This window comes from Gadus macrocephalus, chromosome 22, assembly GCF_031168955.1.
Source record: "Gadus macrocephalus chromosome 22, ASM3116895v1".
Lineage (NCBI taxonomy): Eukaryota > Metazoa > Chordata > Actinopteri > Gadiformes > Gadidae > Gadus > Gadus macrocephalus.
In genome coordinates this window covers 8385755-8410304 of record NC_082403.1, presented here as the reverse complement: position 1 = coordinate 8410304, position 24550 = coordinate 8385755, and the positions used below count along the sequence as shown (strand labels likewise).

Here is a 24550-nt window from a genome sequence, read left to right as displayed (position 1 = left end):
TTTGCTCCCAATTGCCTTCTATTCTTTATATTGGTCGGATTTCTGGTTAGCAGTGCAAAAGAGAACATAGAGCCTTTCCATACGTATGATTAAAAGTTGCTTGTTATGAGAATGCTGTTGCTATAAAACGTTAGTTTTGGTGTTGAATTGTCATTTATGCAGGATTTATCTTCAAAAAGGTGAGAAAATATTGTTTGCACACGTGAATTGTTATGGAATTCAAAATCCTTCAGCAACAAAAAAAAATAGGAATAGAAAGCAGTGAGTGGGACTTGGCATTTGCAGCCATTTACCAACAAAACAATGCTGGCGGTGACTCAGTGCGTGACTCACGAGTACAGGGTGAGGTTGTCCAGGGTGTTGTGCGTGTTGACCGGGAAGTGCTCCCCCAGGTGGAAGAGCTTCTCCAGGGCCTCGTAGATGAAGATGATGCAGATGAGCGCCGCAAAGGCCTCCTCCGTGAAGCGGGTGATGTAGCACACCAGCGAGCTGGCGTCCGTGGCCACCAGCACCAGGCAGAGGAAGGCCGTCCACAGCCCGATGCTGGTCCGCAGCGAGAGGTAGGACAGGCCGTAGTCCCTGGAGGGCAGAGGGAGGGAGAGAGATGGATGGAACGGCGCTTGAGTGCATTAGGAACAATCAATATTGACCCAACAGCTTAAAGCTCCCAGAGAAAAATTCACAGAGAATCAGCACTTGATCAATATGCATACAGGACGCATTTTGAAAAGGTAAAATGTTGCCCTTCATTCTGCCAAGGCGTTTTGTAGATTTATTTGCACATGACATGTGCCTTTTTTTTTTTTTTACAAACAAACACAAACCTTACATACACACGCAAATTATTTTTATAAAAATACGTAATTCTCAGGGATATATTTACAGAGACTATTAATTATGCGTATTTAAATGTGTGGCAGCTTGAGGCAACCACTGAGAAGCAGCAGCAGGACTTGAATTGTCCTTCCACACATCTACCACTAGATGGCCTCGTAGCACCGGAGGAGACAGGAGGCGGAGGACTCACGTGCAGAACTTGAAGAGGATCTTCTCAAAGACCAACACGGGACCTGTGCTGCCCAGGATGGTGAGTGGCTGGCCGGCAAACAGAGAGTAGGCCACCCCGGTCAGGGAGGCCCCGAACAGAGACTCTATAGCACTCTGCAGGAGGGAGAGAGACACAGGGGAGAGGAGAGAGAGAGAGACACAGGGGAGAGGAGAGAGAGAGAGACACAGGGGAGAGGAGAGAGAGAGAGACACAGGGGAGAGGAGAGAGAGAGAGAGACACAGGGGAGAGGAGAGAGAGAGAGAGACACAGGGGAGAGGAGAGAGAGAGAGAGACACAGGGGAGAGGAGAGAGAGAGAGAGACACAGGGGAGAGGAGAGAGAGAGAGAGACACAGGGGAGAGGAGAGAGAGAGAGAGACACAGGGGAGAGGAGAGAGAGAGAGAGAGAGAGAGAGAGAGAGAGAGAGAGAGAGAGAGAGAGAGAGAGAGAGAGAGAGAGAGAGAGAGAGAGAGAGAGAGAGAGAGAGAGAGAGAGAGAGAGAGAGAGAGAGAGAGAGAGAGAGAGAGAGAGAGAGAGAGAGAGAGAGAGAGAGAGAGAGAGAGAGAGAGAACCAATGGGGACAGTGAAGGAATGGACCTCGCGCGTACCCATTCAAACCAGCTTTCAAACCTATTGGATTGAAATTACTAGAAAAATATGCTCTGAACTCTGCTGATGCAGTTCAATTTGTCTTTTTAACTGTAAACATCTATCGGCCAGGCAACCGTTTTAACCTGAAATTACCAAAACGATTTGCCATCGGCAGGTGGCAGGTGTTTACTCTGGGCACCCACACACACACACACAGAGACCAGAAACTGTACACTCACGATGTTGCCTTTGGTGGCCTCCCCTAGTAGACCCCCGAAGGTGATGACAGGAGACATGCAGGCGCAGTAGAGGAAGAGGACGGAGGCCAGGCACTGCAGGCTCAGGGCGTCCCGCAGGTCACTCCAGTAGAACGGCAGTTTCCTCTTGATGTCCCATACAAGGCCCCCGAATATCCTGAGGACAGACACACAGGAGAAATGAAGGTCTGGTGGATACCCCATGGGTCTGTATTGATCTGGGTTCTCTGTGTTGCTATGGTCATGCAGAGCAATATGATGGTCAATGTGGAATCATTCATTGGCATTTGGAGTCAATTAGGTTGTGTCTTTAGACATGACATAAGTCACTGAATCCATTGGGCCTACGGGTGTGTTTCACATCTACCATCAACACAAGCTCCACAACGTTGTGCGTAATAGTCCTTTATCACACGCAACTCACTAGCTGCCGCTTAAAAAAAGGACAAAACATTGTTGGCCAAACTCATTTTATGGGGGGACTGCCGATCCAGGCAACAGGGTGATTACACTACCAAGGAATTTTTGATTTTGGTCATTTTAATTGATCATCTGACATCTAAAAATAGGTGCATTGTGTAGCGTCTTAGCCTAGCTATCTTTGTTGTATACGGGGGATGGGTTAACCTAGCAATTTTATGTGTTTTGGGACTTGTTTCTATAAACATCCTTACTGATTTATTGCCTATATATTTACAGATATATTGTCGTTTCTCTTTCTTCTGACAAATGTACTTATTCTATCTCACTTCGGATAAAAGTGTCTGCTAAATTCCCTAAATGTCTACGTAAATGTCATCATCATTGAACAAAGTAATAACAGGGGAGAGAAGGGTGATGTCCTATCCACACACATCCATTAGGGTTCACTGTTCTCAATATGCCTCAACTAAAGAACACCAACGGGTACATTTGGTTAAAACCACTCATGTGAGGGAAAGAGGGCGGCATGGCCAACTGAAACCACAGTGCGCTGTAGGAGTTGACGTTGGCTTCGATATGTACGTGAGAGCAGCCAGGGAGATCTGTGCTGCAGTAGTGCAGCGTAGATACCCCCAGGGGAGGAGGAGAGACCTGCCCAGGCCTGCCCACAAGGGGCCCCCTTCACACCCAACGTATCCACCCTCCAGACAACACTGAGGCAGTCTCCTGCTGCAGCTCGATGGGAAATGGTACTAGCTGTGTGTGTGTGTGTGTGTGTGTGTGTGTGTGTGTGTGTGTGTGTGTGTGTGTGTCAATGTGGAACCCAACCACTTCCTGCTCAGGTTGTATAAAGACGAGCGCTAATCTATCTTATAAATACACACACAGTGGGTTTATGTTTTAAATATAGCTGTGCCGTTCCACCTTCACCTTTCTCTCTCTCTCTCTCACCACAACCCTCAGCTCCTCCCATCAATTTGTTTTTTTACCCGGTAACCAGCTCCCCTCCACACACTCATTTCTCAGACATTTCCTACTCTTCCCCCCGCCGCCCCCCACCGCCCCCCTCCCTTTCATAACGTCTGTGTGCCTTTTATAGAAGTCTGCTTGAGTCTGTAAATAATGCAACACACACACACTTTATGCGTATGCTCAAGTGTGACATTTCTGGGTTTCAAATGACTTTCTACGGCTGTAAAAGCCCCGTCTTCGGCTGAATGTCAGCAGGGCTAGCCGAGGAAACAATAGTGGGTAATTAACTCTGGCAAGGTCTCAAACCTACAATCAGTCTGAAATACCACGGGTATCAACAGCAACACAACAACACGGATGTCCCATCGTGATTGCTTTGTATTTATGGGTGTAAGGAAACAAGTGAATCCATGAGGTAATTGTAGACAAACGTATGCAATTAAAAGACTTATGTCGTGGACGACTGTTAAGCGCACTTTAACCCAGGTGCAGCAACACCTCATAGGCAGCAGCCCATTGGCTTACAATAAAAAGAGCCGTCAGAACACTTATGTTTGGATAGCTCTGCTAGGAGTACGGAAATGCCTCTCAGAGGAGGATTTAAATATCTCTGCAGGAGCAACTGCTATCGCTGTGCTTTTAACCCTATGCCTTTTTTATAGATGCACTTTCAACTCTGTGTGGGGGGTGTGGGGGGGGGTGAGTGAGCCCTCCCTGCTCTGCTTATTTAAGGTTTGAAAGGTGTTGTCCTGCTGACTGACCTGTGATTAACATGAGACGCATACACAATGACAATTTAATGGAGTGTTCACTATTCACAAACCAATAAAGAAAAACAAATGTCTCTTTAATAGTTTTACAGTTTTGTTAATTAACACTAATTAATTCTATAGTTATAACATTATTCCTTTCTCGCGGATGGCCGCGATAGAATAATTTACGTCCAGGGATTAATAAAGTCCATTTCTGCCTTTTGTCTAGGACCTGAGATATACCATCTTAAAAATACCATGACACACAGAGAGACTCCGCCAGTGGTCGGGGTCGATGAACTCAAATAAAAACCATGAAATGAGAAAAGGCTTCTAACCTCGGTCACTCATATCCCTTGTTAGCTCATTTCCACAGACATTATTCTCCTATTCCAATAAAGTACACCCGAAGGAAATCCACATTCCACTACAGATGAGCAAAGGATGACGTCAACGTGTGGGCCTGTGAAGGCGTAAGGTTTCAGCCACAACATCCTCATCATAGCTCCCTCGTAAAAAGCCTGCAACGGCTCAACACAAACAGCTGGACAACATGTTTTGTCCCTTGTGCGTGATCCAATCCAATACCGAGGGATCCAATCGTTTAGCTCAGCTGTTGTTCGTCAAATGACAGAATTACGTTCATATTACTCAATTTAAAGTCTTGCATTTAACAAAAATGGATGCAAAGATCCCAAAAGAGAAGATGTATATTTCAGAGGCAGCATCGTGGTCAGAATTGGGAGCCCATCCTGATCTCACATGGAGTTCTGTTTCTCGCTGCAGTCTGGCGTCGAGTTTGTTGAAAGAAAAAAATAACAGGACTTTAAAGCGCTCAGGGATAAGATAAGAGTTTGTTTACGAAGAAGCAAGGGCCCCCGCAGTCTACAGAATTGAAAAAACAATAGGGGCACCAAACAATAGGAAAGGGTAGCAATCAATGGCACATTCATGGAATATCCAGACAACACTGAATAGCGATGTTCGACTGAGAAGAGGAACAGCTATTTGCATGGATGGCTTTGCGCAGTAGATGTTTTCACCAGATTCGAAAAGAGCAAGGAGAGCCAGAGTGTCACTTGGATACTCAATCTGATTGGCTGGATTATTTTTATTTTCTTCAATCAATTGCCGCCCAGCCGAGGCCAGACTGATTATGATTGTGAAACTCAAAGTTGAATATCTGGATGGTCTCACAAAGCTTCAATATTGGGAGGCACAATTTCCCATAATTTGCCGCCAGATGGTAGCCAGTTCAAAGGCCTAAGTAAGGCCCAATCCCATTTCTACCCCTTACCCCTTCCCCTTACCTCTCCCCCTTGTTTTGAAGGGGTAAAGGGAAGGGGTAAGGGGTAGAAATGGGATTGGCCCTTCATCTGTACACAGCTCACCTGCCGGTCCTCTGCAGTTCTGGTCCCGAGTGCTCTTCCTCCTCCTTCTCCATGTCCCCCGGGGACGGGGACGCCAGTCCGTTGGGCTGGGACGGCTGCTTCCTCTTCATCTACAGGTCAGAGGTCATCAGACTTCAACTCGCAGACAAACATGAACCTAGTCTTCTTGGCGATGTAACCGGCTGTATGGCTCCTTACTATACACACAAAGTATTTATAACGACCTAGCGACGGGATCACGATTCAAAACAACTTTCCCAGGGCAACCAGGACATTGAAAATAGTCCAGATATAAATAAACTTCTAATAGCTGTTGGCATGAATACGTGCAATCATATTTTTAAGTAAGCAAGTCAATTTAATGTGTTGGTTAAAAGCTTTTGCAATTATTGTTGCACATTATATACACATTTATGGATTGATTGATCAAAATAATTATATTTTGTTATGCATTCATATCATAATTTTTTGGATTATTTAGTTAGTTTCATTCAGTTTGATTCCCCTGAAAACCAAGCTTTTGTGGAAAATTATTTTGAAAGAGACAGAGGGACAGAGAGAGAAAAAGAGAGACAGAGGGACAGAGGGACAGAGGGACAGAGGGACAGAGACAGAGAGAGAGAGAGACAGACACTGGTAGGGACCGAGACAGACGGAGAGAGAGACAGAGTGAGACAGAAAGTGAGTGAGAGGGCCTGACCTGAGAGGGGACGTTCTTGGGGGGCTCGATGCGTATAGTGGGGTCCCACTCCCCAGGAGGCAGGACTGTGACCTGGTCCAGGAACTCATCGATACCAGAGAGGAGATCTGTTCGGTCCTTGGCCTTATAGGCTACGTCATGGAAAATCTACAGAGCAGTCGTCAACATCAGTGAGAGTAAACGCAAGAACACATATTTGTAGTGTGAGAGAATGTACTGTGTCGATATAGTTAACCAGTAAAGTGCCAAAAAGCTAATCCAGTTCCCATCCTAGCACACAAGCTTTCATTAATATTAAACAGGGATCTCCTAGTTCAAATACTACGATAATATACATGTGAATATGCATTTACATTACTCATCACTGTTCTCACCTCATCCGTCATGAGAGTGGCCATAGACCTGCCAATCTCATGGTACTGGGGGCCTTTTCCATGAGGTCCCAGAAGCAAGAACAGAAACCTGCAATGACACACAGTTCGTCATGCCAACAAGTAACCCCACCATACTGATGAATGGAACGCGTTTTTTTTCCCCCACCACCTAATCCAAATATTGATCTCATGCCGGCTAGAATCTGTGTACTGCTAAATGTATGTATGTAGACAATATGGCAGCTGGATGTGTGCTTCAATTCTGCAGTGGTACCCAAATAATTGGTAAAACATGAGTGGTATTTCATTAAAAAAACATATGTAATTAAATAAGAGTCTCAAGTTCCTAAGGAGCTGGTTAATCTCAACACAGGCATGTGACTGTGTACACACAAATAAAGGCGGGGTTATGCAAGATTGTTTTAGGAATAGCACAATTAAAGTGAGGATCTACATAGAGCACATTATTTGAGATGGTAGAACAGCACTACTGAATGGGATATTCAATTAGGCATTTTTATACGCCAAACAATGCTTAATGTATTAAGCCACAAAACCAAATCAAATAATCAATTGACTCCGCTAAGGATTCATTGATCGGCCTGGTTATTTGTATTGTTTGGCCAAGTTGTCTAAAAGATTCCCAACATCAGATGTGTCATACACATTTTGGTTCACAATCAAGAGTGTGATTCAAAAAAGCCGAAGAGTAAAGCTCACAGAGCACCAGGCCTTTTCAGGCACTTTGTATAGGATTCACACGTGAATATTCCCGTCTGAACATGGTCCTGCTTCTGTCCCGACCCGGTGGTTTGCTCTGGGCTCAGGGGGGGGCTAACCTGGTGGGCACCGGCACCTCGGTGAGGCCCGTGATGAGGACGGCGGGTGAGAGGCGCACAAAGGCGATGATGGGCTTCTCCAGGAAGTCCACCTCGCCCACCAGCACGTTGGAGGCCTCCGCGCCGGGAGGGATCTTCTTCATGAAGTTCATGTCCACCTGGAGCGCAGCCAGAGAGAGTTCAGACAGCATCGCCGATGAAGCGGTGGAGAGAAGGCGGGCAAAAAGTCACAGACGGGGATCGAGGCGGCTTTCAGCGGGGGACACGGACTAGGAATGCGGCCATAATCTTACCTATAGAAATCGAAACATGTCCAAATGAATCGTTACTCTATTCGGAGAGTTATTTTGCATGTTTCTTTAGGAAGACATGTCAATTTTTTAGGCATTGACCAGTGAAGTATAAAACTAGAAAACTGGTCTTTTATGCAGCAAAATGGGGAATGAAGGAAGGCCAGGAATTGAGGTGTCCAAGAATTCATGGTTTCCAAGAATTGAGGGGCACGGGGCTACTAACAAGGAAAGATAGCATCTACAAGGAGAACTACCCAGTACTGAGCAAGGGCAGCCAGGATGACTATCTTCGCTTATATGGACAAGAAAAGTGACATAAGCATTGCTTTAATAAGCGCATCACTCATACCTGCTTAAGGTATCAGGCTCCATGCCAAGTTTCTCAATTCAAACTATATTTGATGGATGAGGGCATTGTGCAATGCAGTGATAGATGGGTTACCATTTTTTGTAGGCAAAAACAAAAACATCAAATCCCAAGTCACACGATGCTTAAATCATCCGAGCGTTTAAGTGCTCGCTCAGAGGACCAGAAAGGTTTCCTGGCTCCAGTCCATGATCAATGAGGAGCATGAGCGATGATGTGGCGCACTCCAGCAGAATGGAGTTGGATGGGGATCAGAGGAGAACCTCTGTGCTCTGTACCGGGGGGGCCAAGGGGAGTTAGGTTACCTTGCTAAAGTCGAAACCGCTGCTTTCTCTACTGACCCCTGCTTTGGACGACCTCCTCTCTGCTGCTTTGGTGTCCAGGTTGGGGCAGGAGCTGGGCGACACAAGATGTCCTGGGGGAGATATGGGGCCGGGGGGGTGTGTGGGGGGGGTGGGGGGGAGAGGGGGGGGGGGACAGAGGCGGGGGTTGTCAGTCATTGGTTTTGGGGAGAGGTCAGGCGCTTGGGAGGGGGGGGGGATTTAGGAAGGCGAAACGCACAATGATTATTTTGCTGAATTTCTAAATTGTGGTTGTTCGTTTTATTGAATTAAGAAAACATAATGACCCTTATTGTTTTGAAAATAGGCTAGATGGACCTGGTTGCAAATATAGTGTCCATGTTTTTTGGGCCTTGTCTTGTAGTTTTGTTTTAATGCTTGGTTACCCTTCAAAATGATGTAGAGGCGCTAGAGACATTGAATATGCGCGACCGTACGCCGTTCGGGGACTTGGGCAGTGACAGGTGCTGAAGCCCTTTCTCTGCATAATTGGCCACACACTTCTCAACACGGCCCACAAGACGCGAAGCAATACACACGACAGGAAACGCTAGCACTTAATAGTGGGAGATGAAATGAAAGGGTAATGTATGTAAATCCATAGCAGAAGCAAATGCCCTCCTTCTCTCTCTTGCTCACCACTATGTGCACACGCTTCAAACACATACGAGCAACCCCGTCCACACTTCATCAGCTGCCCCCTCTTCACAGACACGACACGTTTCCAGCTCAATAATTCATCAACCAAAAAGGTTAAACCAAGCTCGTTTAAAACTGCTGATGCGCTTGTGAATCACTAGTTCATGGCGCTGTAATGATCCACCGAATCTGCGAGACACGGTGTCAGCATGGGGCCGGCTTGGTGATCCGTTCCCCTTGACTTTGTATCCCCGGGGGGCTGACCCGACTGGACGAGGCCCTGGTATCCACCACAGGTGGCCAGCATGGGCGCCATCTCTAGCATTCCCAACAAAGCCACTTGGAATACGGGGTGGGGCGGGATAAGGGGTTGTGGGGGTGTAAATTGGCTTAGGCCGCATCCGCCAACGCATGCCAGTCAAGAATGCGCCAGAATGTGCATCCATGCCAGCATGGCAATAGGGTTGCGTCATATTGTTGGTGTCTTTCATATGTGGATGTCACGAGTAATTAAGAATATGAAAATAATAATATATAACTTTAAACATTCTTTGTGGGGCAAACCCACATAGATTTTTGAATGAAGGGCAAAATAAATCTATCATAAAAATATAGGTTCTGTATTGGCATTTGTTCAAATACATTAAAAACAGATCCTGTGAATTGGTTTTGGTGAAAGAACATTTTTTTGGCGTTCATTATCGGACGCGATGTAGAGGACCACGTCAACAGTTTAACAGAGTTAAAAAGACAGATGTCGGTTAAAGATAACCAACACCATTAGGAAAATAGTCACCCTTGCCCAGCTTTACAAAGATTAATATTTTGATATTTTCTGTTCCCAAGAATGATTTAACCATTTAGTTACTTCCCTAAAGACGAATCCACTCAGCTGTATTAGGCACGACCCAACCTGTTGGGTCAGTATACATACACAATGGTCACATCCCTAAGCAATATGCTGTGCCGTGTCAATACCCCCATCCAAAACGCTGTGCTGTAGTCCATGAATTCCCCAACCCTCTATGAATAACCCACGTCCTTAAACTGTGTGCTCGTGGGTGTCCCTCACAGGCATGAGCGGAGATGAGGTGGTCTTCCTCGTGGGGAGTAGAATTACAGAGGTAGCGGTTGATCTATAATAAGCCCACCCCAACCTTTTAGTATCCCCTACGGCCCTGTTGTCACCTCTACACGGGACCCGTACCTCGCAGTTCAACCACCATGAGCGTAATCGCACATGGGGGGGGGGCACACAAAGTTGTGCGCAGGTAGCTCACAGGGACACACACACACACACACACACACACACACACACACACACACACACACACACACACACACACACTTTGTAAGGACAAACAGTGACTGTCAGTTAGCCCACGAACGGTACGTGGAAACACAGCCACCCTGCTCTGGCCGGGGTTTATATTTAGGCAGGCTGCTGGCGCGTGGTGATCTCGCCCGTGTCTTAATGAGGAAGCATCTTGGAGCCTTACGCTCCCACGTTGGGGGAGGAAACCAAATAGGGGTTTGCGTGTGCCGAGATTTGCTATGGAAAAGCCAGACCGAGATATTGATTGGTGGAGTTAAAGCTTTGGCTCAAGATTTGGATGAAGAGAACCTGCGTCGAGTCCCCAATGGGAGTCTCCTGGCTGGAAGTTGTTTCACAAAAATGGAGGAGTATAGAGGGAGGAGAGGGGCTTGTTCTGGAGGTGTACACTTTTCTTAAGCCATTTGAGCTGAAAAGAGCGTGGGGTGGATGTGTGAGTGGGTGAGGGTGGCTGTCGTGCGAGAGCACACACGCACGCACACACACACACACACACACACACGCACGCACACACACACACACACCGGGCGGTGATTGGGTCGGTATGGCAGGCCGAGCAGTGGCACACAGGACCAGACTATCTGGAGGACGGCCATGCAGTGCCAACGAGTTAAGTATGGATTGGGACAGGGCCAAGCAACACACACACACACACACACACACACACACACACACACACACACACACACACACACACACACACACACACACACACACACACACACACACACACACACACACACACACACACACACACACACACACACACAGTTTGACTTGGGATCACAAAAAAAAAGGTAGGTGAGGGGGAATGAATAAATTCAAGAGGCAGAGAAGCAGAGCTTGTGAGTGCAGTCTTTAGGTCGGTGATGACAACATGGCTGGTGGGGGTGTGGGGTGGGGTGGGTTGGGGGCTGTGTGAGCGGGGGGGGGGGGGGGGGGGAGAAGAGCCAGCATGCCCAGTGCTAGTTTTTCTCTGTTCAAGCAGTGACTCACACTGGCGGGCAACACAGATATTTGCCTTCTAAGGGCAGTGGTCTCCCCCCGTCCGTGGGGGTCTGCGGCGGCTCGTCCTCAGGGGGGGACACCACCACCTCGGGGATGCCCCGGCCGCCGTGGCCCTGGTGCTGCTGGGACTGGGAGACGCATCGGTCGGGAGGGGGCGTGTTATGGGGCGTGGTCATAGGAGAGGCGCCTGTGGCGGCTGCTGCGGTCGAGGACAGGGAGGAGGGCAGCAGGTGGTTGAGGAGAATGGCCACCCGCGACTCGCGCCTCTGGGACAGGCTGCCGATGGCGGCGCACGGGCCGGGCTTCTGGAGGGAGAGGTGAGAGGAGGACAGGCCCTCTCCTAACGGGAGACAACAGGGAGGAAGAGGAGAACGGACAAGGGGACAGGGGGAAGGGGGTGGAGAGAGGAAGAGATGTGGAGAGAGAGGAAAAGAGGAGGTACGAGAAGGGAGGAACAAGAGGAGAGATGGAGCAAAGGGGAGAACTCGATGAGGGAGGAGAACACAGAGGACAATGACTTCAGGAGGAGACGGCAGAGGGGGGGGGGGGGGGAGGAGTGAAGCAACAGGAGGGGTGCAGTCAGAAGGTGTGCGGGGAGAGGACCGGGTCGAGTGCGATCGGAGGGACGTGTAGGGGGAAGCATCCAGAAAAGACCCATGGGCCCTCTAGCGAGTTTCAAACCAATCAACCGATCACAGCACTCGACAGGTGGCTGGCATCAGTGCATACTTCAAAGAGGCAGGCATGCAGTAGGTAGCGCAAAGGAAGGTGCACAGTATGCATACGTACAAACTATAAGAAAAGGTACTACTGTAGGCAAGATTAAACGCATATTACATGATATAGAACAGACATAAACTATTTATACAAATGGCATTAAAATACTTCACATTTAAAAATAGGCTACGCTTTTGCTTTTAAAATGCAGGGGCATGGTCCAAGATAAGATCCTAATTGCCAAATCATTCTTAGAAGCACAGCCCAGCGAACAGTGAACATGAATGCACACCAGACAACCATACTACTTACTACAGTCAACAAAAAGAAAATACAAAAACAAACACACTCAAACACAGACACATACTTTGGTGATTCCAGTTGACAAAAACGCTAATCACTCTGAGCATTACCTCTTGCATAATCCCTGGGAACCGAAGCCATCGTTCAAGAAACCCTGAAGCCAGGCCAAGACGATCATGCCAGCATAGTGATTAACCCCCATATATCTCTGTCGCTACCGTGACCCCCCCAACAAACGACTGTCCCCTGCATTCTACTCACTTTCAACCTTCCACTTTTTATGCTGGCATGGGCGGGGGGGGGGGGGGGTGAACATAGGGAATTTGAAAAGTGTCGCTTTGGCTCCGGAGAATTTCAAATCAATTCTGGTGAATAGGTAACGGGAGTGCAGTCGTGTGGTTTCTCACCGTTTCGGTCGAGCAAATGCGGGTCGGAGTGCTTCTTGCCGATGTCGGCGATGGAGCGCACCAGCGGGATGCGGTTGCTGAGCTTGCGTTCGTTCTGGTGGTGGTGCCTCTTGAGCATGGCCTCCCGCACCTTGAAGCGCAGCTCCTCCTTCAGCTGGCCCGATGCCACCATGCTGTCGATCAGCATGTCTGAGAAGACAGACCCACAGACACCAATTGGAAGGATTTACTGATGTTTGCACCAAAGGCATTTCTCAGATTATAATCAGCTAGAATTTCAATCGGCAACAGAGAAGAGCGTCACTCTGATTGACTGTGCCTATATTTAGAAATCAATTACTGCCCAGTGCCCTAATGCCTGACTGATATTCATTGCAAGTTTCAAGTGAATAGATGGATGGTCTCACAAGGCTTAAACCCAGCACAACATTCATAAATATAAATCCTGCTTTTAAACACTGATTAAAAAAGAAAACATGTTTATCCAAACAGCCTATTGAACATATGAATGTCAAGTCCCACCAACAGAGGACGGCATTGTGAATGTGCTTTGTGCGTACCTGCGATGTCCTCTATGGTGTTGGCCCTCATGTCCAGCATGACGGTGCCGTTGAGGATGCAGCTCCGCAGCTCGAACAGACTGTGGAGGGACAGCGTGGCCACGTAGGGCTTGCTCCACCTCTCCCCACCGTCCTCCACGTCCTCCTCAAACTTCAGCCACCTGCCCCACAGACACACACACACGCAGAGAGATACGCACAACCACACACACACACACAGTTGTCGTTGATCCCAGTCGGAACATGTAAAACTGTCACAGCTTTACTAACACTGCAGTATTATGACCAGATGGACCGGCCATCATGTCTATTTGCAGCCTTAGTGGATGCTTGTTTGTTGTTCTTGGTCTCGTTTCGAAGGCTCTGGGTTCTGTAGGACTGTGTTGTTCCCCCCTTGTACATACCAGTGTTCATTTCGTTAACGAAAAATATGACGAAAAATGTTCGTCAACGACCTTTTTTCCGTGACTAAGACGAGACGTTGACGAGCTAAAAATAGATCTGTGATAATAAAAACGATGACGAAATGTCATTTTGTTTTCGTTGACGAGACGAGACAGGACGAAAATGTTATTGGTGTGCTATTTGGACATTCAAAATGCACGATATTTTCCAATCAGTACACTCCCGTAAGGTTCTTATGCAACTGTTCACTCCTCCAGTAAATAGGACGGACCTTAGCTACGACTTGGCAATGGGAGGTATGGTCCACTCAGCTATGAGCTAACGTTATGCATTGTACATGATTCGAAATTCTTCCCACCTTTTATTCCACAAATACTAGGGTCTATAGCATATAACCGCGTTGTCTGATTACAGTTTAATTCATTTTTCTCAATTTACCGGCTCTCGTTTTGAAGAAAATCACCACGCCATTCGTTTCAATGGGAATCGCCACGGTCTATACTTCAACATAAGGTGGACTTTGAAATTCTTCCCAGCCTTTATACCCAAGATACTATAGGGTTTATAGCATATAACCGTGTTTTCTGATTACAGTTCAATGCATTGTCACAATTTACCAGCTATCGTTTTGAAGGCTGAACAGACAAGAGTAGGCTACTAAAGTGGGACGTCACGTTTCGAGAGCAACAGATTTTCGGTTCTACACAAACCAAATTAACAAGGGGAAATCCTATGCCACACGAACCTTTAAAAAGGAACAACCTTTTTGCGAATTGATTTGTGAGTTTGCTTTACCAATGATGCAAGTAATATTGAGAATAGACTGTCTTCATATTAAAAAAATAAACTAAACTAAACTAACGTTTAGAAACTTTTCCTTTTAATACCCCAGGGGAATACATGAACGCCTCGACATTTTTCGATTGGTAGTGATTTTCACCTCTTGAAATGGATTTATTTTAATTTTGAAAGAAACAACACATGGAAGCAATGGAGAATGCCATCTCTCGTTGGGTTGTTTAGAACTGAAAATCCGGTTGCCAGGACAACGTAACGATTTCACTTTAGTACTCTATTTGAGCTACTACTTAGCAGGTGTCCATATAGCCTATATTGGGTTAGCCTAATTGAACTACCGGTAGTTTAAAAAGAGAAAACATTTTGACTAAAATGTAAGGACTTTTCGTCGACTAAAACTAGACTAAAACTACAAAGGAAAACAATGAATAAAATGTGCCTAAATATACTAGGCATTTTCGTCAAAAGACTAAGACTAAGACTATATCTAAAATAGCTGACAAAATTAACACTGGTACATACTAATGTTTGTTTGAATCTGTTAATTTCACCACGGGTAGTTCCGACCAAACAACCAGATTGGTAAACAAAACGTTGCGACAGTGATCAGAAAGACTTAACTATGCTCTAATTTTCAAAGCTTTATCGCTATGAATATTACTACCCCAGTGATTAGGGGCGGCAGTAGCTCAGGAGGTAGAGCGGGTTGGCTGGTAACCTGAAGGTTGCTGGTTCAATCCCCGGCTCCTCCTAGCTGAGTGTCGAGGTGTCCTTGAGCAAGGCACCTAACCCTGACTGTTAGCTCCCGACGAGCTGGCTGTCGCCTTGCATGGTTGACTCCGCCGTCGGTGTGTGAATGTGTGCGTGAATGGTGAATGTGAGGCAACATTGTAAAGCGCTTTGGGTGGCCGATGGTCAGAAAAGCGCTATATAAATGCAGTCCATTTACATTTACATTTACATTAGAACCAAAACACAGTTCTACGAGTTTAGTAGTGGCAAAATGTCAAAAAGAATGAGCTTGCAAAGCTTTCAGTGATCAGTACGGGAAATCCCTTGATCTCTAGAAAGCATTAACTCCAGTTGGCTGGCTGACTACACACCAGGGACGAGGAAGCCCCTCCGTTGCTAGGTCAGTTGTAAATTAGGTACTTCCTACTTGCTGGAGCAGTAAACTCACGAGTTTGAGTTTCAAAGGAGCTTACACATGCGACTAAATGCATTCCGGGTACAAGTCAGACCCCATGTATTTCCAGGGAAAACAGATCAAAAGATATTTTGAGAGCACATTGCATCCACGATATGACAAAATATAGATTATATTTTGTATAATAGATTATATTTTGTACAAAAAGGAGAAAATATAGATTGTACTTTTTCGTGGGCAACAGTTATGTAATCCAACTCCGAATCGTGCTTCACCATCATAAATTGGCTGCCCCCTGGTGTAAGATTGCCTCAATAAGATATGTGGGAGGAGGAGGTGGGTGCTTTCTGACCTGGCCGTCTCCTTCCACTCCGTGTGGCTGCCTTGCCTGAAGGACAGCTCGTCCAGCTCAGTGAAAAGGTCGTGGGGCACGTGTTCTGCGTCGTCGTCCTCCGTGCCCAGGATGAACTGCACCCGCTGGGACGGGGTGTCTGCACGCACCAACAGGGGGGGGGGGGGAAGGGGAGTCATTCAAGGAAATAGTGTGTGCGTGCGTGCGTGCGTTTGGCGTGCGGTCAGCATCTCAACAACGACCTCTGAAGTCATGGAGGACGAAACGTTAATGCAACGTTTGCCTTTCAACCTATATGGCAACCTGTTGTAGGCTGGTACCACTTAGTTGTCCAACTCTGTTATTAAAAAGGTTAGGGCCAGGCTAATAACCAATCAAAAGACCCTGGCCTTTCCCTTTAACATTTGTGCCGTTGATTAACAGTGACACATTAGTCTGTCGGCTCCTCTCGCTCTCTTATCGTGTCTGAAATGTCAACGGCCTCAGCCAGTGTTGGGGCTGTTTGGCTGTGCCCTTTATTGCCCCTCAGAGCTTCATGTAAAATCCCCTCAACGCCTCTCACACACTCCGTCCCTGCCCTCCTTGCTTACCCATTATTAATGTGAATAGAAACCATGGCAATGGGGCAAAATGAACGCCAAAATTAAGGACTCAGGAAAAGCCAATTGGCATTGTAGTTATAGATAGACATGGAGGACACGTAATCACTGAAAAAACAAAAGTATTGTCCTCTGAAATTGACAATACTGGCGTGTTCCTTCACATATTGGATCTAGGAACTGTGCGTGCGTGCGTGCGTGTATAAATCAAGTGTTATAAAGATGGAGTCACATACATAAACAGTGACGGAGAGTCAAGACTAAGGGCTACTTCGGGGAGGGGGGGGGGGGTTTGCTGGGTGTGTGTGTTGATATAGGTTGCCCCTGGTTACCAACCGTAAGACGGCGACTCCCTGCCGTCCTCTTTCCCCTCCTCTGCATCCCTGTCCCGTTTCTTGCGGTGGTGTCGATGTCCGCGGTGGCGGTGCCTGCCTCTCCTCTCTCGACCCAGGGGGACGTGGACGCCGACGTACACCGCCCTGTGACCTGGTCGAGTGTGGGGGAACTTATTGAATGAAGAACACACACTGGGGTTGCCTTTGTGGAGGTTGTATGGTGATACAGGGGGAACACGTTCACAAGCAGATCAGACGAGTCTCCAAACTAAAGATTCGGCGGATAGTGAGACAGATGGTCAGGTAAATATTAAAGACACCGGTGGCAATTGGTCACTTTATTTCCATTGTCTTTTTTCTTGTTACCAGTCCATAGTTGAAAACAAGATATATGGATGTGAAGATATAAGTAAAACCAGCCTTGTTATCTTGGCGATTATCTTCTGGGAAACATTAGCCGCGTTTACATGGCCCAACTGATCCGCAGAGATTTCTATGCGGAATAGGACTATTCCTAAGATCCGAATGTACTGTATACATGGCAGCAACAAAAGTGTCCGTTATGTCTCTCGCACACACCTGAAACATCTCTGGACCGGTGGTGACATAATGGACGTCTTATCACTATTTGGCATTGAAAATTTGATTTTAATGAAAGCACAGCAGGAGAGAGCTTTTCTCTGCCTGCTCCTTCAAATAAGAAGGAGGAGGACATCACAGCTACGTCAATTTCTCGTCCGATCTTTATATTTACCCCCACCTCCACTGCAAACAAGAGGAATTTGGATGCGAGTCCGCAGCCAAGACTGGTGGGAGAGAGTGGGCTCTCTAAGTTAAGAAGTATTTTAACGTTCAGCCTGCAAAAGTACTAGTAGTAGCCTACTCATTTACAGTTATCTCGGACGTGCTCGGACACTACGATACGCGAACACGTCATTAATAAACACCCATGTCCCGTCGCTTAGCACTTTCCTTGACAGTGGTCAAGTTCGGTGTGCATAAAAGTACAGACGGAGCTCAGTGGACCAATTGCGAACTACTGCAGCTGCTCTAAGTTAAACCCCAATCTATTCGGAATAAGTGTATACATGTCGATTAAAACGGACTAGACCACCTCTTCTATTCGGCATAGAATTCTATGCCGAACAGATAATTGTATTCCGAATGAGGCGTATATATGATCATTTTCTATTCCGCATAGAAATCTATGCGGATCAGAGGTGTCCATGTAAATGCGGCTAGTGTATGGTTCCATCTTATGGCCAACCTTGAACACAAGCATTTGACCCACCCACTAAAAATGTGTGGAAGGGGGGGGACTTTAACGCAATACATTCTAAAGGATTAACTACGACATTAATTTTAACACATGTTAATATTTCCATTACACAAAACAACAAAGTCATTGTTGCGTTGAGGAAGCCTGATCCCCATTAGCCTAAACTGCAATACCCCCTAATGACCAACTGCTGGAAGGAAGGTCGACCAGAACTACTTTTGGAAAAGCAGTCACTTTTTTCCACTTGATGATCCACGTCTAACGTGTATTGCCTGCTACATTCTAATTTCAAACCTACATATGCCCAATATCCATTTCTTATAATGCTTCCCTTGGTGTTCACTTAATTAGGCTGGAGGTAACTTGAGCTGCGTGTTGTTGCCAATAGGGCAGTTACAACCTGGAGCGGGTCAGCAAAGACGTTGTGGTACACATCCCTCAGATTACATCCAATTTGGTCTGTGCGTTTAAACAATTCCTTATCGAGGTACTTGACCCCAGTCAGTGTAGGACACGGCAACAGCGGTAACTACAACAAGTCGGAAAGGAAACTCCCAACTGTTTACAGGGGAGAGACCCGTTCGTTGGAAGTCACATAACCAAAACTGTGTTGGGTGCGAGAGCCGGTTTCCAGGGAAACGGTAACAAATCTCCCACTGGTGCGGGGAGCCAGGAACCGGGCCTTCCCCCGGACAATCAGTCCGAGACCTGAAACAGAAGCAGATAGCGCCCACGAAAAAAGGGATCTGATCCTGTTCTCCAAAGAAAAGGGACCCGGGAAAATGATTATGCAGCAGTTCCTGATTGTGCCCTCCTCAACCCACCCGACGTGGATGAGGAAGGCAGGTTGGGGTACTCCCTAAAGCACCTTTAGCACCACACCTCCTCCGTCAGAGACGACCAACGTCTACCACCATCAAGGCTGGGTCTGAACACAGACGGATAATGTGTGCTGCCTGTATAACTATCATTGTTGTATAGAAGGTGATCCACTTCCACCGTCAGCGGTGTTGGTAAACAGCCCATTGGAGCACTGGGGGATGCAAATGCTCTCCTCTCACACTTCTTTCTCTGCCAATAGACGTTTCCTCTTTGCTTTCCATGGATGAGTCATATTCTAGGCGACTTTGAGAGAGGCCCCAGGAGGAGCAGAAAATAAAATGCATGCGCTTGACCCGTGGGAGAGGATGAAAACACATAAGGTGAGAGTATGGGGGCGGGCGGGCGGGCGCACACGCACACGCACACGCACACACACACACACACACACACACACACACACACACGGGGGTGCAGTCTTTCAAAGAGGGAGCGAGAGGGAGAGACACATACCGAGAGAGCCAGACAGAGAGAGAGAGACAGGCTTGAATTAACACCACTCGTCTGTCTGTCCCCCCAGGCGGTGGATGTGAGATCACAGGGGATTGATTGGTCCACACCGGCTGGAAACAATCCAGCCGCTGTCTGATCCGCCTCCCAGCAATTCAACCGCCTTCAGAGGAACCCGGTCGATTTAACCATCAACACTCACACACGAAGAAGCACGAGAGCACAAAATCCATTTAACACCTTTTCAATATTGGTGTTAAAACCGCCAGCGTTGTCCAGCCTTGTCCAATCATACCAGTTACTATCTATTTGACCTATCTTTATACAGGTTAAGTCTCATTGAGGCACTTATTATTTTCAAAGAGAGCTGTCCTGACTACTGTCCAGTATCTCTTCCTTAACCCTGAGGTTGCTGCTAGATATTGACGGGAATGGGCTGGAGGCAAGCTTGGCCATGTAGCCTTGTGACAGCAGACCGTCATAACACGGACGCCTGAAGCGTGACACCAATGCCTGCTTAGACACCCACACAAGGTGAGCAAACGCCCACTGCTGATTTATTTCTGTACTTGTAGAACTCCAGCAGCAGCAACAACCCCCGCTACAGGTTATTAGGATGCTAGGCAAACACGCGCCCCTTAATGGGCCAACCATGTTGCCTTGTCATGCAATGTCACCTGGAACATGCAAAACACACTATACATTTGGGAAGGGTGATGTTCATTTAGTCCTAGTGGCGTTAATCTCGGCTCCAGCGGTCCTACTATGTCTAACGAGACTTAAGATCAACTTTAGAATAGTGGTAATAGATCGTAATCTAATGTCTGCTTTGTGAGACTTGAGTGAACTTACTTTCCAGCTCTTCAGTCTCATAGTTGGTGTTGGTGGTGGAGCTGGTCTTCCCAAGGTCCACGATAGCCTCCTCGTCTAGACCCTGTCAAGACAATGGTAGAAGGTTAGTGGGGGGAGGAGGGCGGCGACAAAGAGGCCAAAGGTGGACGAGTAACCCAAGAATGCGGAGGTCAAAAGGGACAAAACGCACTAAGTTAACAATGGCTGTGAGATCTAGTGGAGCCATAGAAAAGGACGCATTGTAAAGAAGAAACTCGATATGCTACTACGTTTTCTATTGACAAGCGTCTGATCACATGCTGCTCTGCTTCCTGTTTCGCTTCCCAGTTCATCATCCCTAACAGCTTGGCCACATCCCTAGGTGCCATATGGCACTAGGATCTCTGGGCCAATGCCTCTGAGGGGTAGCCATGAAACTCCACAGGTACTACAAAACAAGAGCACCATCGTGACTGCAGAATAATTATACAAGAGGAAAGTAGAGTGCACTTCAATATGAGGTTGATCTTCCTTAAGAGTTCAGACCTCACAATGACCTCCTCCGAAGGTTATGTTATAATGTTCTGTCCACTCTAACTGGCTGTGTGACTTTGTGGTGCCAACTAGCGTGGCTTGGCTGGCATAGTTGCGTGTGTGGGATTTTGAGAGTGTTGAAAGTAAGATTATTATAAACAAAGATGGACTGGATGGCCACCATTTAGCATTTGTAGAATGCATCAGTTGTAGGATGGGATTTTATGGATAACATTATTGAAACCACTATCGATCAGAATTGACCAAATGTAATATGTCCAAGTTGCAACTTTAATCAGTTATCTTCTCAGAGAATACCATTTTTTGTGCATCCCTTTCAAACTAAATCTACACTATCATTTGAAAACATGAATTCATGTACTTTAGGACAAGTTAAAAGATAAGGCTTTACTGGACATCTAATCTTTCTTAAGAACTGCATCTCTTGAAAACAATTGGGTGCTTTTATAACGGCCAACTGTCTTTCTACTTGCCACAAATGAAAGAAGTGGATTAGGGGTATATATAGGCTATTCGTTATTATGGGACACGGGGAACTTTTCATACCAATGTCAACGTCCTGCTAAGAACAGTTAATAAAAAAAGGATCATAAATGACCTCGCCGGAAATTAAGAGCTTGATAACGTTACCATGGCAACATACCCAAGAACCAATTATAGGGGAGCTTAAGTCTGTCATAATCAAAAGGAATCCTGGAGATCTGAAAGGCATTTTTGTGCGTTTGTATCACAATTATCCCTGAAATGCAGAAAAAGAGATTCAATGTTGTCAGCCCTGCAACCTCCCCTACACCCATTTCCCCCGTCGTCACTCCATGACCTCATAGTGACACAACAACACTACCCAAGGAGATGGTGCCTACAGTCACTGTCACCCTTTGACCAGAATCAAATACGATGGGGAACTTCACTAGAGTCCACGAATGACAGACCAGTTAGAACTGTTGAGGATGGCGCACGGCCGAACATGGGAAAAGACAGAATTCTTTGCAGTTTTGAAGCCAACTTATTGATTTTTTTTACCCGGTACCATCGTTTTGTTTGAACGATGTTGTGTCTGAAATGAGCCACACATCCTGGCGTTATACCATCAGTGTCTGAGAAGCCTAGCCCTTTCTCGGAGGCGGCCATAAATATTATCCCCCCGTCACCAATAGAATGTGACTTGAGGTTGAGGCAGAGAAGACATAGACAACCGTTTTCTCTAAATGCCAGTCTTATTTTAGAACAATGAAGATCCTTGGTTCAAGATCCTATAAGACTTATTACCATGTTCAAAACAAAGAAAATACAATTTTGGGTTCACATTTACATTTAGGGCATTTAGCAGACGCTTTTATCCAAAGCGACTTACAATAAGTACATTTGTCATAAGAAGTGCATCAATATATCGCTGTCGGTACAGAAAGGATGTTCATAGAAACAAGTGCAAGCACAACAATCGCTAGGCTAACCAATTCCCCGTGTTACAGCCATGATAGCAGCTACTGCAGTTGCTACACAGTTAAGTACTATAATACAATAATACAATACAATACAGTGTACAATGGTGGCCAGAAGGGGGAGGCTGGCTATGCAGTGTCGAGTTGGACTCTGAACAGGTGAGTCTTGAGCCTTTTTCGGAAGATAGTGAGCGACTCTGCGGTCCTGAGAGCGGCAGGGAGCTCGTTCCACCACTGAGGTCCCAAAAGCGAGAAAAGTTGTGGGGGTTCACTACCCCTATAATGATCGATTTTTCTCTATGGAGGCAAATGGGTTATTCCTTACACTCAACATTAACTGGCAGAGAACATAGACCCAAATACATTACCCATAGACAAGGGCAAAGCGAGATAGATGATCAGCATTTTTGATTTAATAAGGTTAGCCATTAATCTCCTTAAAATTACTTGAGTGATTAGTACATTGTTATGTTGTTTGTTGTACTCTGGCCAGTCTGAAAGGGTTAAAGGCAGTGAAGTGTTGTGCATGTATAACAGAGGAGTTTAGGTTTTGTTCGATCACAAAGGCCAAACTCTCTTGCAGAATATATTAGACAGAAAGCCGGTAGGGATGTTTGAATACCTTGAAGCTAATGTGGGCATTAGGTCCGCCCGGCTCACTGGCAGAATGGATGGGATTAGTGGTCCACGTTTGTTGGTGGCTGATTGGCCAAGAGCAGGGGGCTGGACTGCAATACAAACTGCAGTTGTACCACAGCTTAGAATCTAGCTTGAAGGGTATGAGACCACAGTTCATGTGCAAAGCCTGGCTTTGTTTCATGGCTGCTGATAATAAGCAAGAATTTTGTTATGCGTTTATGTTTCAGACAATGAGAGAGAATGCACACATGAAACCAATACACTGTAGTAAGATTTGTTTCAAAATGTTCAAACCTTCATGTTAATTATTCGGTGACCCAGGCTGATGCTTTATAATTCAACCAACATCCAATTTTATATTTATAATTCAGATTGCTCCAGCCAATTGCAAAACAGCATTGCGTAGCAAAGCAGATCAAGGGCAAAGCAATGGATGACAGAGATGTGGTATAATTTGTTGTACTCGTCATTGCAAAATAAAGCAGATGCATACAGGATAACTGGCTGACATCAGGCAACACTTTGCTTCCACTGCATCCACGAGGCATGTAAACCACCTTCTCTGAGCAGACTCACTGCCGGTGCATTGTGATTTGGATCACATACTCAACCCCCTTCGTCTGAGCCCTCCCACCACAAAGACGTGCACGCACACACTGCATCAGTCCCCCAAGAGACTCTATCCAGAAGGAGCGGGAAGCTTGCTGCGGTGTACAAATATAGCAGACACAAACACAGTCCCCACAGCCTCCTAAAGCCTTTAGGAGAGCCAAAATAGGAGCCTTTACAATGATGTTGTAAACAGCATCACATTTTTGTATTGGTCTTCATAACATGCCGGCCAGCGGTTAATGTATTCATTAGAAAACAGGTTGGAGAGACAATAGGTTGTCGAAATCATACTGAAAAAAAAACGCATTCAATATTGAACTACTGAACGCTAATAAATAATCGATATCCTCAATGTTAATATCGATATAATAAGTTCCATAGCATAATATCAATTCAATCAAATTGTATCATAAGAAACGGCAGTGTTTAGAGGACACCGTTTCTCTGAATGACAGATATCCACACGTATAACGATATGATAGCTCCACTGCTTTAGTCACACCCTTTCAACAATGTTGTGCTAGGGGCAATCATGTGCTTGTGCAGACATGTATTCAAATGTAAATCATTGCATTCATGTTAAGTAAGAACTTATAGTGCGTGTGCGGGCGTGCGCGTCTGTCTGTTTCTGTGTGTGAAGCGTCTCCCATACATTTGCATGACACTAGTGTGTCTTATTTGTATGGATCCCTCATTGGGAATGGTTCGTTCCCCTCTAAAGACACTTCTATTTATTAACTCAAATTATCTGTTTGAGACCCTAGGCCAATACCCAAAAGAAAGCATTTAGCCAATTTAAACCAAACTGTGTATCACAATATGACAACATACCACCACAATGCAACTTGGGCCGCCTGTGGTACTTTCCTCCAACTCTCCAGCAATCACATGGGCATATATCTCCAACCAATGT

At 46.2% G+C, this 24550-nt stretch overlaps 1 protein-coding gene and 1 long non-coding RNA gene across 12 annotated transcripts in view; both read right to left on the bottom strand.

Moving 5' to 3' along the window:
• Nucleotides 1-24550, bottom strand: part of LOC132450705 (sodium bicarbonate cotransporter 3-like) — a 47648-nt gene that overhangs the window by 12779 nt on the left and 10319 nt on the right. For 6 of the 10 annotated variants that reach the window (XR_009523900.1, XM_060042745.1, XM_060042740.1 and 3 more), the window contains exons 2-15: nucleotides 20411-20492; nucleotides 16952-17101; nucleotides 16017-16155; nucleotides 13315-13475; nucleotides 12755-12943; nucleotides 11341-11667; nucleotides 8312-8421; nucleotides 7347-7504; nucleotides 6508-6595; nucleotides 6134-6280; nucleotides 5434-5543; nucleotides 1878-2052; nucleotides 1028-1161; nucleotides 334-579 (exon numbers count right to left, since the gene is read on the bottom strand). Coding sequence is in view for 9 of the 10 variants with exons in the window: in XM_060042745.1 (XP_059898728.1) it covers nucleotides 334-579; nucleotides 1028-1161; nucleotides 1878-2052; nucleotides 5434-5543; nucleotides 6134-6280; nucleotides 6508-6595; nucleotides 7347-7504; nucleotides 8312-8421; nucleotides 11341-11667; nucleotides 12755-12943; nucleotides 13315-13475; nucleotides 16017-16155; nucleotides 16952-17101; nucleotides 20411-20492 (2216 nt within the window). In the remaining variant the exon portion in view is untranslated. The remainder of the gene's footprint in view (nucleotides 1-333; nucleotides 580-1027; nucleotides 1162-1877; nucleotides 2053-5433; nucleotides 5544-6133; nucleotides 6281-6507; nucleotides 6596-7346; nucleotides 7505-8311; nucleotides 8422-11340; nucleotides 11668-12754; nucleotides 12944-13314; nucleotides 13476-16016; nucleotides 16156-16951; nucleotides 17102-20410; nucleotides 20493-24550) is intronic. The other 4 variants (XM_060042746.1, XM_060042743.1, XM_060042747.1 and 1 more) reach the window with 3 other exon arrangements.
• Nucleotides 8473-11229, bottom strand: LOC132450791 (uncharacterized). 2 transcript variants are annotated; one of them, XR_009523913.1, is made up of 3 exons: nucleotides 10297-11229; nucleotides 9717-10261; nucleotides 8473-9584 (listed from the first exon to the last, which is right to left on the bottom strand). It is a non-coding gene; the product is annotated as an uncharacterized LOC132450791 (long non-coding RNA). The 2 variants fall into 2 exon arrangements; XR_009523912.1 differs by having other exon boundaries at nucleotides 10303-11228.